The sequence below is a fragment of the Oncorhynchus kisutch genome, linkage group LG1 (genome assembly GCF_002021735.2).
Source record: "Oncorhynchus kisutch isolate 150728-3 linkage group LG1, Okis_V2, whole genome shotgun sequence".
NCBI classification, from domain to species: domain Eukaryota; kingdom Metazoa; phylum Chordata; class Actinopteri; order Salmoniformes; family Salmonidae; genus Oncorhynchus; species Oncorhynchus kisutch.
The window spans coordinates 59,461,867-59,475,171 of NC_034174.2; the positions used below are offsets into that span (position 1 = coordinate 59,461,867).

Genomic DNA, 13,305 nt, shown 5'->3' on the forward strand with positions numbered 1-13,305 from the left:
ATGTAACTAAATGGTGTTTGTGAAACAATGGGTCGGACCATGCTGCAAAGCCGGAATTATTAAAATTTCTACAAAAAAATTTGACTACGCGGGCTGGCCATATAGTGGGAGCCGACTTCAATGGAACGTGTGACATCATTGTTTTCACTCCTCACCCGGATATCGCTCTCCACCCGTAAGCAGTAGGGCTGGTTCTGGTACTGCTGGATCTCCCCGGTGATCTCGGCCACTTTCCGTCGCTTGCTGAAGTTGATCAGCTCCTTGCCATGCCTCTTCAGGAAGTCAGGGTTGCCTTCCTCCGTCTTCAGGATGTTCGTCAAGTAGATCCCTGAGGAGAGAGAAAGAAAAGACATGAGAGAGCAGAGCAATGATGTCCATGGACTGGCACCGGTCCGTGGAATGTTGCTGGCCGGTCCCCGAGATGGTTAACCAACACTAGTTATAATGTAAGTGGTCCTCCAAAGAAGAAAAACCCTAGCTTCGGATAGAACAGGACAGGATAAACTTCAAAGTTCCCGAGGGGGAAATTGTCTTAGACACACAGTACTGCCATATACAACATTTTAAAAAACTGTACATTATTTGTGAGTCCCTGACACAAAAGAGGGCATAGCTTCCTGGTCCCTGGTATCAAATAGGTTGAGAAACACTAGAACATACCAAAGAAGGGGACACAGGGGGGGTTGATGGAGCGTAGTTTTGCCAGGTACTTCTTGTAGTGGTCCTCGCTCAGTTCGTGGGCCTCCTCCAGAATCTTCCGCTGTCGGCTTGGAATTTGCTGGAAAGGGGGCAGAAGTTCAGTCAAAACAAGTATATATATTTCATCCTACAGATGCGTAGAGACGTACTCATTTCAATACTCAAACACTAGGCACTTGGTACCGCAATTTTCATTGGATTCATGCAATACCAGATACTGTGATAACCCTGTCTTGGTACTATTTCCTAACAACACCACCAAAGAATCTTGCAGAAAGAACCCCTCCGGCCTTCCTCACCTCAAAGGTGTGGTCTAGCCGGTAGACAGGCGAAGAATTCATGGCGCTGACCACCTCCAGCACGCCATTGAAGTTGTTGAGCTCCTGGAACACCTGCAGGATCTCGATGATACGCGCCACCACCGCTGCCCGCTCTTCCAGGTTCTCAGTCTCTACGATACACCTGGTGTAGAACATAGTACATAGAAAACAAAATGCTATTTAAACCCAGGGGCCAGCGCTGTGTTCATTAGGCACCAAACGGACAACTGACAAACATGGAGGGACTACCTGGATTTGTCCAACAAGAAACACACATTTTTGTTTTGAATTGCAAAATGTTTTCTGCTGCAAGCCCTAATAAACATGACTCAGGTCAGCATAGTTCAGTCAATAACTTCCACAGCTGTCGTAAGGTAAGTGGGGGCAAGAAAATAAGCACTGGTACATTTTAACTCTCCCAAATGTGTTTAATTAGTAACATAATATTGACCTGTTAGTCCTCATTTGGTAACATGGTGAGCTATTAAGTCAGTGTAAGGACACATTTCACTCAACCAATTCATTTGTCCCTGAAAACTAATCAGGAAGTCTCTAGAGATATCAAGCCTGGTGTAAAATCAGACAGGGATTAGCAGCTCATACACAAAGAACAGTCCCAAATGTTTCCTTCCTTTTCACCTTTAGAATCAAGATAGGGAGGATAGGAGTGATCACCGCTTTATTTAGGGTGAAATTCTGCCACTTACATAAAGCATTCATAACATCTTTATGCAAAGGACGACATAACCATACCGAACAAAAATATAAAAACGCAACATGCAACAATTTCAACTATTTTACTGAGTTACAGTTCCTATAAGGAAATCAGTCGAATGAAACAAATTCATTAGGCCCTAATCTATGGATATCACATGAGTGGGCACAGCCATGGTTGGGCCTGGGAGGCAAAGGCCCACCCACTTGGGAGCCAAGGTCTCTGTCTGGGGAGCCAGGCACAGCCAATCAGAATTAGTTTTCCCCCACAAAAGGGCTTTATTACAGACAGAAATACTGCTCAGTTTTATCAGCTGTCCGGATGGCTGGTCTCAGACGATCCCGCAGGTGAAGAAACCCTAATGTGGAGGGGCTTTCGTGGTTACACGTGGTCTGCGGTTCTGAGGCCGGTTGGACATACTGACAAATTCTATAAAATGTCGTTGGACGTGGCTTATGGTCAAGCCTGCCAATTGCATGCTCCCTCAAAACTTGAGACATCTGCGGCATTGTGTGACATTGTAAAACTGTATGTTTTAGAGTGGCCTATTGTCCCCAGCACAAGGTGCACCTGTGTAATGATCATGCTGTTTAATCAGCTCCTTGATATGCCACACCTGTCAGGTGGATGGATTATCTAGGCAAAGGAGAAATGCTCACTAACCGGGATGTAAACTCATTAGTGCACAACATCAGAAGAAATAAGCTTTTTGTGCTTATGGAACATTTCTGGGATCTTTTATTTCAGCTTATGATGGGACCAACACTATACTTGTTTATATTTTTGTTCAGTATACATTGAGCTACATAACAGCTACATAATTTACTTTATCATGCCATAAATTCATCATAGAAAATGCTTGGTCAACACTGCAAGTGTAAGGAGTATCATGGTCACATTTCACATGAGGACCGCTTCTTTGTGCTGCCAAAAAACAAAATTGACGCTCTTACTTTTCGAACCACAACGTGAGGTTGGTGGTGTGGCGGATCATGCGCAGAAGGTTGGGAGAGTTCAGCTCCTTGTCCTCCTTCGTCCACACGCTGCCCACCAGCTCTGATGGCTGCACCGCCCTGTAGATATAGGTCAGAGGTCAATAATTCTCCAAACCAAATATTTAGGAGGAGATTACCATATACCCTAACTATTCTACCCTAACCTAACTATCAATATACAATATACACATTTAAAACTACATGTGCATAAATGTGTTATATATATATATATATTTCTTAAATATGCAAAACGCAAATAAACAATCATAAACAGTTACATTTCTCAGCTACTAGGTTTTCAATCAACATCCGAGCAGCACCAGAACATCCAGTTTTAATGAGATCTGTAAATTGTTTCAGCAGTGGGACGCATTAAAACTAAAAGCGGATTGACCTAATTCGGTGGAGACCCGAGGAACCTTAAGAGTTAACCAACCCTGTGAATACGTTTTGTAACTCATGTTTTTATCCTTCAACAACAAAGTTAGGTAAGTCAGATGCTTGTATAGTAAACAAATAGGGAGTAATGAAGTGACCTACGGGGCATTAATGAGGACCAGCTCCATGGACATTTCAATTGATATTCTTACAGTAGATACATTGAGTTACCCATAGATGCTGATCTTGGGTCAGTTTTGAATTTTCCCCACTAAAAATGACGGTTAATATAGGGAGAGAGGAAGCGGATCATAGATCTGCACCTAGGTGAAACTTCACCCCGGAGCGTGGGAAAGAGGTGAGGGGATAACCTTGGGTACGGCCCAACCTAGCTGTTCCCACAGGCCCAGCGACGTCAGAGGGGGAAGTGTGTCCCTGCGTCCCCTCTCTGGTGCTGCACGTTCGTGTGTGTGTGTGTGTGTGTGTGTGTAAGTATATGTGAGAAGAATTGTGCGCATGTGTCCTCTATTGTACTAAACAACTTTAATCTGACAAAATGGGAAAACATAGAAACACATTCAGACAAGAGTTGGATCCAAAGTGAAGACTGCATCAAGTGTGACGAATCATGAACTCATTTTTATTCACTGGGGAAAAAATGGATCACTTAGCCATAAGAATATCAATCGAAATGTCCATGAAGGAGTATCTTCCAATGTAAACGACCTCTAAAGAGGACCTGGGTGCAACTGCAAAGATATGAATCCCGAAAGAACATCCCAAACTACAGTTGTTCGTTTTTTTAAAGTCCTATTACCACTGAGAACTTTCTAATTACATGAAATTATAACAAAATTGATAAAATAATTACCGGGTATTTAGGGGACTAAATAAAGTGGAACACCTCCACCCTTCACTCCCCACCTGGTATTAAGGCAACAAATACAGCACGTGTGCCCCGTTTCAGGAAGCTAGGCGTATGTCGCACGTCACTACTTCACAGGGAGAGGCATTTGAACATCTTTTACTTTTTATCAAAATGTGTTTTGGGCAGAAATACCTTCTGGAACATGTGAACTTTCATGTGCCTTAATAGAAAATGTGTATTCCATCTGTAAATACAAATTAAATTGTTAAAATTACAAGCCTAGTTGGTTTAGCCACGGAAAAAGCCAGGAACCTTCCCGCTAGCCATGATTGGCTGAGATGGGTGGGCTGGACATTCCGGGAGATGAGTTTGGTTTGGTCTGCCATGTAGCAGGCTTCTGTCTATAACGTGAACTCTTTAGTATGTATTGATAGTCCTTTCTACCGCGCCGGATTTTGAAAGTTTTAACATTAGCCATTGAGAACTACAAAAGTTTTGCTACTTTTCTCAACAACATTGATGCCCTGAATTTAGCAGGCGCTATCGACAGATCAGTTGGAAAAAGTTGTGATGGGCTACTTCTGCACACGCCACGGTCAGTTTGAACCGGAGTGACTTAACACAACGCTGGCCAAAAAAGACTACAAATAAAACGGAGTTAAATGGTTCCAGTCTGCAGTGAAGATTTCATCCATGTAAGAGTCTAGCTACATTTTCAGATATTATAAGTTTCTAATTTTGTCAGAAAGTCATTTTTCATTGCAAGTTAAAGCGTACTGTTAGCTAGCTAGCTGACTCGCTAGCTGACGTTCCGTGTATGATCTGTAGTAATATTATTTGAATCAGAAAACAATTTACATTGCTAGTTATAGCTTAATGTTAGCTCGCTACCTAGCCATCTGTTGTATTTTACGGCCATCTGTTGTATTTCATGAACATGTGTACGTCTAGACAATAGTGGCCCATCCACTTAGCTAGATGTGGCTGGGGGGTGGATATAGCATTTCTTTCACATGGCCTATCAATTTAGGCAAGTGTGTCTGGGTAAGCATCATCTAATAAATGAATATTGACACTATATTTTTTATCTGGACACTTTCTGTTTTTTTATATTACTTGCAAATATGCAAGTAACCATTTCACAGTACCATTTACACCTTCTGTATCCTCTACATGTGACAAATAAACTTTTATTTTATTTGATATAGTGTGTGTTTACCAGAGATGGTAAAGAAAAACATGGCCTACACCAAAGCCAAATTAGGATATTGGACAAGGACTAGATGAAGTGTATTTTTTCCTGGAACTTTTACTTATTGTAGGCTACTACTTTTAGCACTTTTAGTCTTGAAATCCTTTGTTGTTTACTACACTTCTCACTCGGTTTAGCACATGGCCTCAAATGTGAATCCTTAGATGGGTTGGGCTAAGGGTTAAGAGGGTGTGAACAATGCTGAATGGGTGTAGACAAAGTAGGTGTACCAAAACATTCAAGGGCCATTTTCTCAAAAGTGGGGTTGCAAGTTTACCAACTTTCAAAGCATAATTACTTTCTCAATGTTCCTCAACTGGAGTGTACGATATCCACATTTCTAGCTCGGAGTCTGTACTTTTATCCAATGTAAAAGACACCATTTCAAATTTTGCTACATAGGACCGAATCCGGGTTGTGTGTCACATTTTTGCTCTAGGACAACACTTACACAGCTGATCCAAGTATTCAAGCCAGTTACAAATTGAGGTGCCTTAGGAACAGGAACAAAAAGGAATGAGAGTAAAAAAAAAAACTGGCGTGGACGGCCATACGGTCCTGTAGGCCTACCTGTAGAAGTCGGATTCGAGCAGTGTGAGCTGCCGGGCGATCTCAATGGGGTGGAGGGTCATGAGGTCAAACTGGTCTGTCTGGCCCGGCTTACTGAGGTGCCACTCGATGGGTGGCGGCGAGGTCTCGAAGGTGATGTTGTGGCTGGGCCCGTTGGCCTGCGCCTGCTTCTTCCTCTGGATGATCTTGGTGATGGACTCCACCCACTTCTTCATGGCCTTGCCTGGGAGGGGTCACAGAGAGGGAGATTGTCACTCAGAGAAGAGAAGTGAAGGAGAAGAGAGGAGAAAAAAAATACACTAAATTAGAAGAAAATGGAATATAAGAGACGGGAGAGGAAAAGAAGAAAGAGGAGAAAATAATAGACAAAAAGAGAGGATATGCAACGGGAGGAGAAGAGAAAGTCCTTGCCCCGATTTATCCACACATACCTCGCACCAATGCAATGAACTCCTCCAGACGCTTCAGTAACTGGCAGTCCCGCTCAAAGTCATAGAAGTGGTGCTCCACCCAGTGGCGACATACATTCAGTACTCTGCAGGAAGAGAGGGTAGGTCAAAACCAGTTAGATAGCAGTTACGGACCAGCAAGAGACCGCTAACTGCAAATCCTGACCTAAAAACTAAATAAATCTGACCCTGGATTAGCAACTTAAACCAACTCCTAAAATACCGGGAAAGAGATGAGTTAACTGATAAGAGACAAGAAAGCCACAGATTGAGAACTACAAAGAGTGCATGTAGGAAAAATATATTGCAGCTAGAAATGAAAACTGCATGTTCTTCAGAGAGAGATGGGAAGGGTTGAGGGTAGCTGAAGGCTGGGACTAAAAACCAACAAAAAAGATAACGTAAAATCTATTGTCCGTGAAATCTATGTAGTATGTATAACCTGAAGTGAAGCCTGAGTATTGTTGTCCATTAGTTCATTCCAATTAGGGGAGGGGTGACAGGGTTAGTGGAAAATAATAAAGTAGTGAAATATTTGCATTAAAAAAGTATATATTTACAAAAAAATATTTACAATGCATTCGGGAAAGTATTCAAACCCCTTGACTTTGTCCACAATTGTTTTTCACAGCAAAAACAGGTTTTTAGAAATGTACATTTATAAAAAAAAATGTAAATAAAAATATAACATTTACATAAGAATTCAGACCCTTTACTCAGTACTTTGTTGAAGCATTTTTGGCAGCAATTACAGCCTCAAGCCTTCTTGGGTATGACGCTACAAGCTTGGTACACCTGTATTTGGGGAGTTTCTCACATTCTTCTCTGCAGATCCTCTCAAGCTCTGTCAGGTTGGATGGGGAGCGTCACTGCACAGCTATTTTCAAGTATCTCCAGAGATCTTTGATCGGGTACAAGTCTGGTCTCTGGCTGGGCCACTCAAGGACATTCAGAGACTTGTCCCAAAACCACTCCTGTGTTGTCTTGGCTGTGTGCTTTGGGTCGTTGGCCTGTTGGAAGGTGAACCTTCACACTAGTCTGAGGTCCTGAGCACTCCGGAGCAGGTTTTCATCAAGTATGGTCTGAGTCCTTCATGGTCTGAGAGGGCTGTCATGTGCCTTTTACTGATGAGTGTCTTTCGCCTGGCCACTCTACCATAAAGGCCTGATTGGTGGAGTGCTGCAGAGATGGTTGTCCTTCTGGAAGGTTCTCCCATCTCCACAGAGGAACTCTGGAGCGCTGTCAGTGACCATCGAGTTCTTGGTCACCTCCCCGACCAAGGCCCTTCTCCCCAGATTGCTCAGTTTGGCCAGGCAGCCAGCTCTAAGAAGAGTGTCTTGGTGGTTCCAAACTTCCTCAATTTAAGAATGATGGAGACCACTGTGTTCTTGAGGACCTTCAATGCTGCAGACATGTTTTAGTAACCTTTCCCAAATTTGTGCCTCGACACAATCCTGTCTCTGAGCTCTACAGACAATTATTTCGACCTCGTGGCTTGGTTTTTGCTCTGACATTTACTGTCAACTGTGGGGCCTTATATAGACAAGTGTGTGCCTTTCAAAATCATGTCCAATCAATTGAATTTACCACAAGTGGACTTAAATCAAGTTGTAACATCTCAAGGATGATCAATATAAACATGGTGCACCTGAGCACAATTTCATGTCTCATAGCAAAGGCTATGAATACTTATGTAAATAAGGTATCTGTTTTAAAAAAAAAGTAATACATTTGCAAAAAATAAAAAATAGACTTTTCACTTTGTCATTATGGGGTATCGTGTAAATTGATGAGGATAAAAAAGGCTGTAATGAATAAGGCTGTAATGTAACAAAATGTGGAAAAGGGGAAGGGGTCTGAATACTTTCCGAATGCACTGTATATAAAAAAAAGAGAAAAAAAGTACATGGCTCTGTTTCAACCCAGCATTGAAACAGTTTGAAACCTTTCTCTGCTAATCAGGACAGACTACCCTACATGTGGCACCATAAGGATCACAAGAAAACCAGGATGTTCTGTTGACCCCTAGGTCATGTTCATTAGGCACCAAAATTAAAAACAGACAGGGGCTACCTCAACTTTTTTGCTGTCACATGTTCTGTTACAGTCCCTAATGAACACATCCTCTGGAATTAGGTATGGTAAATTGGGAGGTGTGGAGAGGTACCGGAGTTGGACTGGCTGGACAAACTCCTTGCGAAATCGTTTGAGTTCGGCGCTGAGAGGTTGGTCTCCGTTCTCTATGGCCATCTGGTCTGCCTCGGTGGGCTTTGGCTCTGGGATTTCAAACCTGGAAGGTTCCGGAAAACAAAATCACAACTGAGAAGACACAGTAGTGTGGAATCAGGGAGAAACCTTTAACCAGACAGTAGATGGTGATTGTTATACACTAGATGGCAACAATAAAGATTGGTATAATTCGAAATGTTTGAACACCTAGGTATGTTTCTACCAGGGCTGACGCCATTTAGTTAACTGTTTGATTGTTTGGTCGATAGGCTGCTGGTCAGCCGGGATTTTTTGAGCGGAGCAGTCGCGAACATATATATATTTTTCATGGCATACAAGACACCTGTCTGATTCACGCATGCCTTAGTGGAATATGCAGAGGCCGCGGTGATCCAAGAAGGGGAGTGTGGCTAAGATGCACAATGTCTCTTTCCTGACATTTTGCGCGCAATCCCCCAATTACATAGATCATCAGCAGAGTAGTACATTTACCGTTAATTCTCAATTTCTAATCTATAAAGTTTGTTTGGTTACAGTCATTTCTGTTAATGGATTCAATATATCATTATTACAGTTGTTTATCGTTATCGTCGGAGGGGACAAGTTGTTTTGTTTGCAGAGCTCACAACCTATCCTACACGTGAGAAAAAATGTCTGATTGTCTTAACTCACCATCACAAATGTTTTATTTTACCTTTATTTAACTAGGCAAGTCAGTTAAGAACAAATTCGTATTTACAATGACGGCCTACCCCAGCCAAACCCGGGCCAATTGTGGGCCGCCCTATGGGACTCCCAATCACAGCCGGATGTGATGCAGCCTGGATTCGAACCCGGGGACTGCAGTGACGCCTCTTGCACCGAGATGCAGTGCCTTAGACCACTGCGACTCTCTAGTTGTGGAGCTTCTCAAAGTTATTTATTCTTCACCTCAAACCGCGAGTAAAGGTGTGTTTTTATTGATAATGACAATGGTTCCTCAACATATTTGAAAAATATTTCCAGCTCTCTCCCTTTCGATCGAATCCCTCAGCATGAAAGGGAAAAGTGTAATGTTCTGATCCAGTGCAATCATCATAAAATACCTAATTACTTCTTATCCCTTGCACAAATAGCTTACAGCTGTGTGTCTGTCCCAAGTTCACTGGCACAAGAAACTGAGGGCCCAGAATAATTTATAAAATGTTGCAAGTTTGCTAGCGCGAGCATCAGGCCCGGATCCAGTTGATAGCCTAGTATAGGTATTCCCAAACTGGGGTACGCAATGCCATCGGGGGTACGCAAAATAAAAATGTGATATTACTTTTTATTTTTTTATAATAATAAATATATATTTTTTCTCTCCACATTTTCAAACAGCCCAACGGGGCTATACATTTAGGTGACATTTTTATTTTGCCTGAGAAGCCTCGTTTCACTGCCAAAAATAAAATTAAACCATCTAGTGTTCAGCAAAATAACAACACAATGTCAAATACAGGTAGCCAAGTCAAATAATTAACATCCAATCACATTAACCGTTACTCTCTCGCGGGAATTCCACTAACAGTCCGTATGTAGCCAAACATAGCTGCTGCTCATGTTGGTATCTGTACTGATGGCGCAAGCCATGACAGGGAGACATAGTGGAGTGGTAAAGCGCGTGCAAGCATTTGCTCCCGAAACCACTTGGGTACACTGCAGCATCCACCCAGAGGCTCTTGCTGCCAAGGGAATGCCTGACAGCTGGAAAGACGTGTTGGATACTGCAGGGAAAATGGTTACCATTGTTAAAGCAAGGCTCCTGAACTTTCGTGTTTTTTCTGCACTATGCAATGGATATGGGCAGCGACCAAGGGACAAAGTTGACACTTTAAAAAAATTGAGAGACGAGCTTCAAGTTCTTTACTGACCACAATTTACACTTGTCTGACCGCTTGCATGATGACGAGTTTCTCACACGACTGGCCTCTATGGGCGATTTTTTCTCTCACCTGAATGATCTGAATCTAGGATTACAGGGACAATCCGCAACTATATTCAATGTGCGGGACAAAATTGAGGTTATGATAATGATGTTGGAGCTTTTCTCTGTCTGCATTAACAAGGACAACACACATGTCTTTCCATCACTATATGATTTTTTGGAGTGCAAATGAACTCAAGCTTACGGACAATTTAACATGTGATATAGAGAAGCACCTGAGTGAGTTGAGTGCGCAATTACGCAGGTACTTTCCCGAAACGGATGACTAACAACTGGATTCGTTATCCCGTTCATGCCCTGCCTCTAGTCCACTCACTGATATCTGAACGAGAGCTTCATCAGAATTGCAACAAGCAGTTCTGTGAAAATGTTACTTAAATCAGAAGCCACTGCCAGATTTCTTGATTGGGCTGTGCTCAGAGCGTCCTGTCTTGGCAAATCTCGCTGTTAAGACACTGACGCCCTTTGCAACCACACCCTACTCATTAACCTGTGGTGAGTTGTGAATAAATAAGGTTTTATATGTAATATGATTAAATAAAGACGATTGATTATTATTATTATTATTATTATTATTATATTATTTGTGCCATGGTCCTATAAAAGCTCTTTGTCACTTCCCACGAGCCGGGTTGTGACAAAAATTCCCACTCATTCTAAGTGTTTAATAAATGTATTGTATAGTGTGTGTGGCAGGCTTACAATGATGGCAAAAAACAACCTTTGAGAGTGCGCTGACCCTGGTGCTAGAGGGGGCAGGCAGCTGGAGGTTAAATGTTTGAAGGGGTACGGGACTATAAAAAGTTTGGAAACTACTGGCCTGGTTGATACAATGTTTCAAGTTTGATACAGACCGGCCATACGCAGCCAATGTGATTTATAGGATATACATTTTCTTATATCAGGATATTTTCTACCTGCAGGCAGCAATGTTATTATTTGTTGGCTTTATGTAGGCTATTTTCTACAGAGTTGGCAATGGCAATAGAAGTTACTTTTAGATTTGTATAATATTCATTTAGATAGAACTTAGATGAACCACATGGCAAAGATTTTGAGATATGAAGACTTTATTCTAAATTGAATGAAACCGTTTGTTTTGATAATTGATAATCCTAACTGGCACGCAGAACGGTAGAAATGCTAACATAAATTGGCACTCCAAATGGAAAAAGGTCGCCGACCCCTGCTGTAGCCTATTATCTGCAAAGGCCAGCAGCAGAGGGAGGAGGGCGGCACAGTTTTTTTTTCTTTGAGTGATTTGTGCGTCTCAATTATTTGATCAAACAGTGTACTTAAAGCATCAGACAAGCTACATATAGTTGATTTTTATTAAAAAATGAAAAATATGTTTAAAATATGGAAAAATACACGTTTAAAAATGTCGACCAATTGATTGGTCGATACAGAGGACTCTCGGTTGATCAAGATTTTTTTGTCAGGGACAGCCCTAGTTTCTATAAATGTATATAGGAATATATTGTCCATGATAAATACATCTCTGTCTTTGTTCTGACAAAGGTCAGAGTCAACGAGCACGGACAAATAATCTTGTTGACTGAAAACATTTTCCGAAGTGAAAGGCTGATGTATCTGACGTTGAAAAATATGATACAATATTAGACAAACGCGGTTCTTCATAGAATAATAACAGTGGAACCCAAATCGTAGAATGGCATCAACATTCTCACCTCTCCATAAGAAGACCCAGCAGCTCCTGAGGTTTGCAGAAGGACCTGTAGGTTGTTAGAAATGTTCGGACAAAATTTGGATCTGCAAGAAGGAAAAACAATGGGATTGTCAGCCATTTTGTTAATCATTCCCAGCAGTGTGCAAGTATCTATTTTTCTTTCATGACTTTCAGTGATCACGATTTAAATTTGCTACTGTTTGCCGGCTAGATATCTTATAACTATTCAGTTAACAGTCTAAGATATGCTAACCAATGTCATGCGTATTATTAGGCACCAAACAGAAAAAAACGGACTGAAACATGGTCGACAACTCGACTTGTCCAATAAGAAAAATGTCAAACATTCCCAAGTGAACATGACCCAGGTCTGTGTGTATATTAGGAGTGCGGATACTGTGGATATGCGGGCCTTGGAGTGTGAGCTACAGGGCACCTAGCAAGGGCTAGATCTTCTGCAGCCCAAACAGGATCGTTAGCTCGTGGTTCACATGATGGATCTGTCCAAGCCCTTTCGCCGGGCCTGGCGGGCAGTGGGGGGGGGGGGGGGGGGGGGGGGGAACAATAGCTGCCTCAGTGTGGATTTACAAACAATCGGCCTGGAACCATTTCAACCAGGAAACAGACGCTGCTCTGACGCACGCAACTGCCACTCCACCACACACACGCTTAAAAATAGATTACACGCCTGCCCTTCCCACCACCGACATACACACTGCAGTGTTTCTCCTAGGCTTTGGCCACACATACAAGTATACTGTAGGACAAGTCAACAACATTACTTGGGTATGACTCAACAGAATACGAACTTATAAAAAGTTCGATTTTCACTGGGCAGTTACTTTAATGTTAACTTCCTGCAATTTTACACATTTTTTGCCTTGGCTTATGTTGTGTTCTTATGCTATCGGAGTGACTCAAACTTTCAAACAAAATACATTTTAGATTCTCACTGACAGTTTAGTTTTTATTCTGGTGGTTGTTAGTTCTCAAAGAAGATCTTGTTTAAAAAAAATACAGCTCCATGATTTTTTGTACATATGTTATATCTGGATTTAATCATTCAAGTTTACACTGAACACGTTTTACCATCCCAAACCTTTTTTGTAACTTATTTATCACACACACATGTAAAAAGTGTGGACACCTACTCATTCAAGGGTTTTTCTTTATT

The 13,305-nt window shown here is 41.9% G+C and overlaps 1 protein-coding gene across 5 annotated transcripts in view; it reads right to left on the reverse strand.

Annotated features, from left to right (window-relative positions):
• LOC109890321 (son of sevenless homolog 1) overlaps positions 1-13,305 on the reverse strand; it is a 71,824-nt gene that overhangs the window by 7,818 nt on the left and 50,701 nt on the right. For all 5 annotated transcript variants that reach the window (XM_031828260.1, XM_031828252.1, XM_031828239.1 and 2 more), the window contains 8 exons: positions 12,133-12,214; positions 8,414-8,536; positions 6,229-6,332; positions 5,798-6,020; positions 2,688-2,807; positions 999-1,161; positions 661-778; positions 156-328 (listed from right to left, as the gene is read on the reverse strand). In XM_031828260.1, the coding sequence (XP_031684120.1) occupies positions 156-328; positions 661-778; positions 999-1,161; positions 2,688-2,807; positions 5,798-6,020; positions 6,229-6,332; positions 8,414-8,536; positions 12,133-12,214 (1,106 nt within the window). The remainder of the gene's footprint in view (positions 1-155; positions 329-660; positions 779-998; positions 1,162-2,687; positions 2,808-5,797; positions 6,021-6,228; positions 6,333-8,413; positions 8,537-12,132; positions 12,215-13,305) is intronic.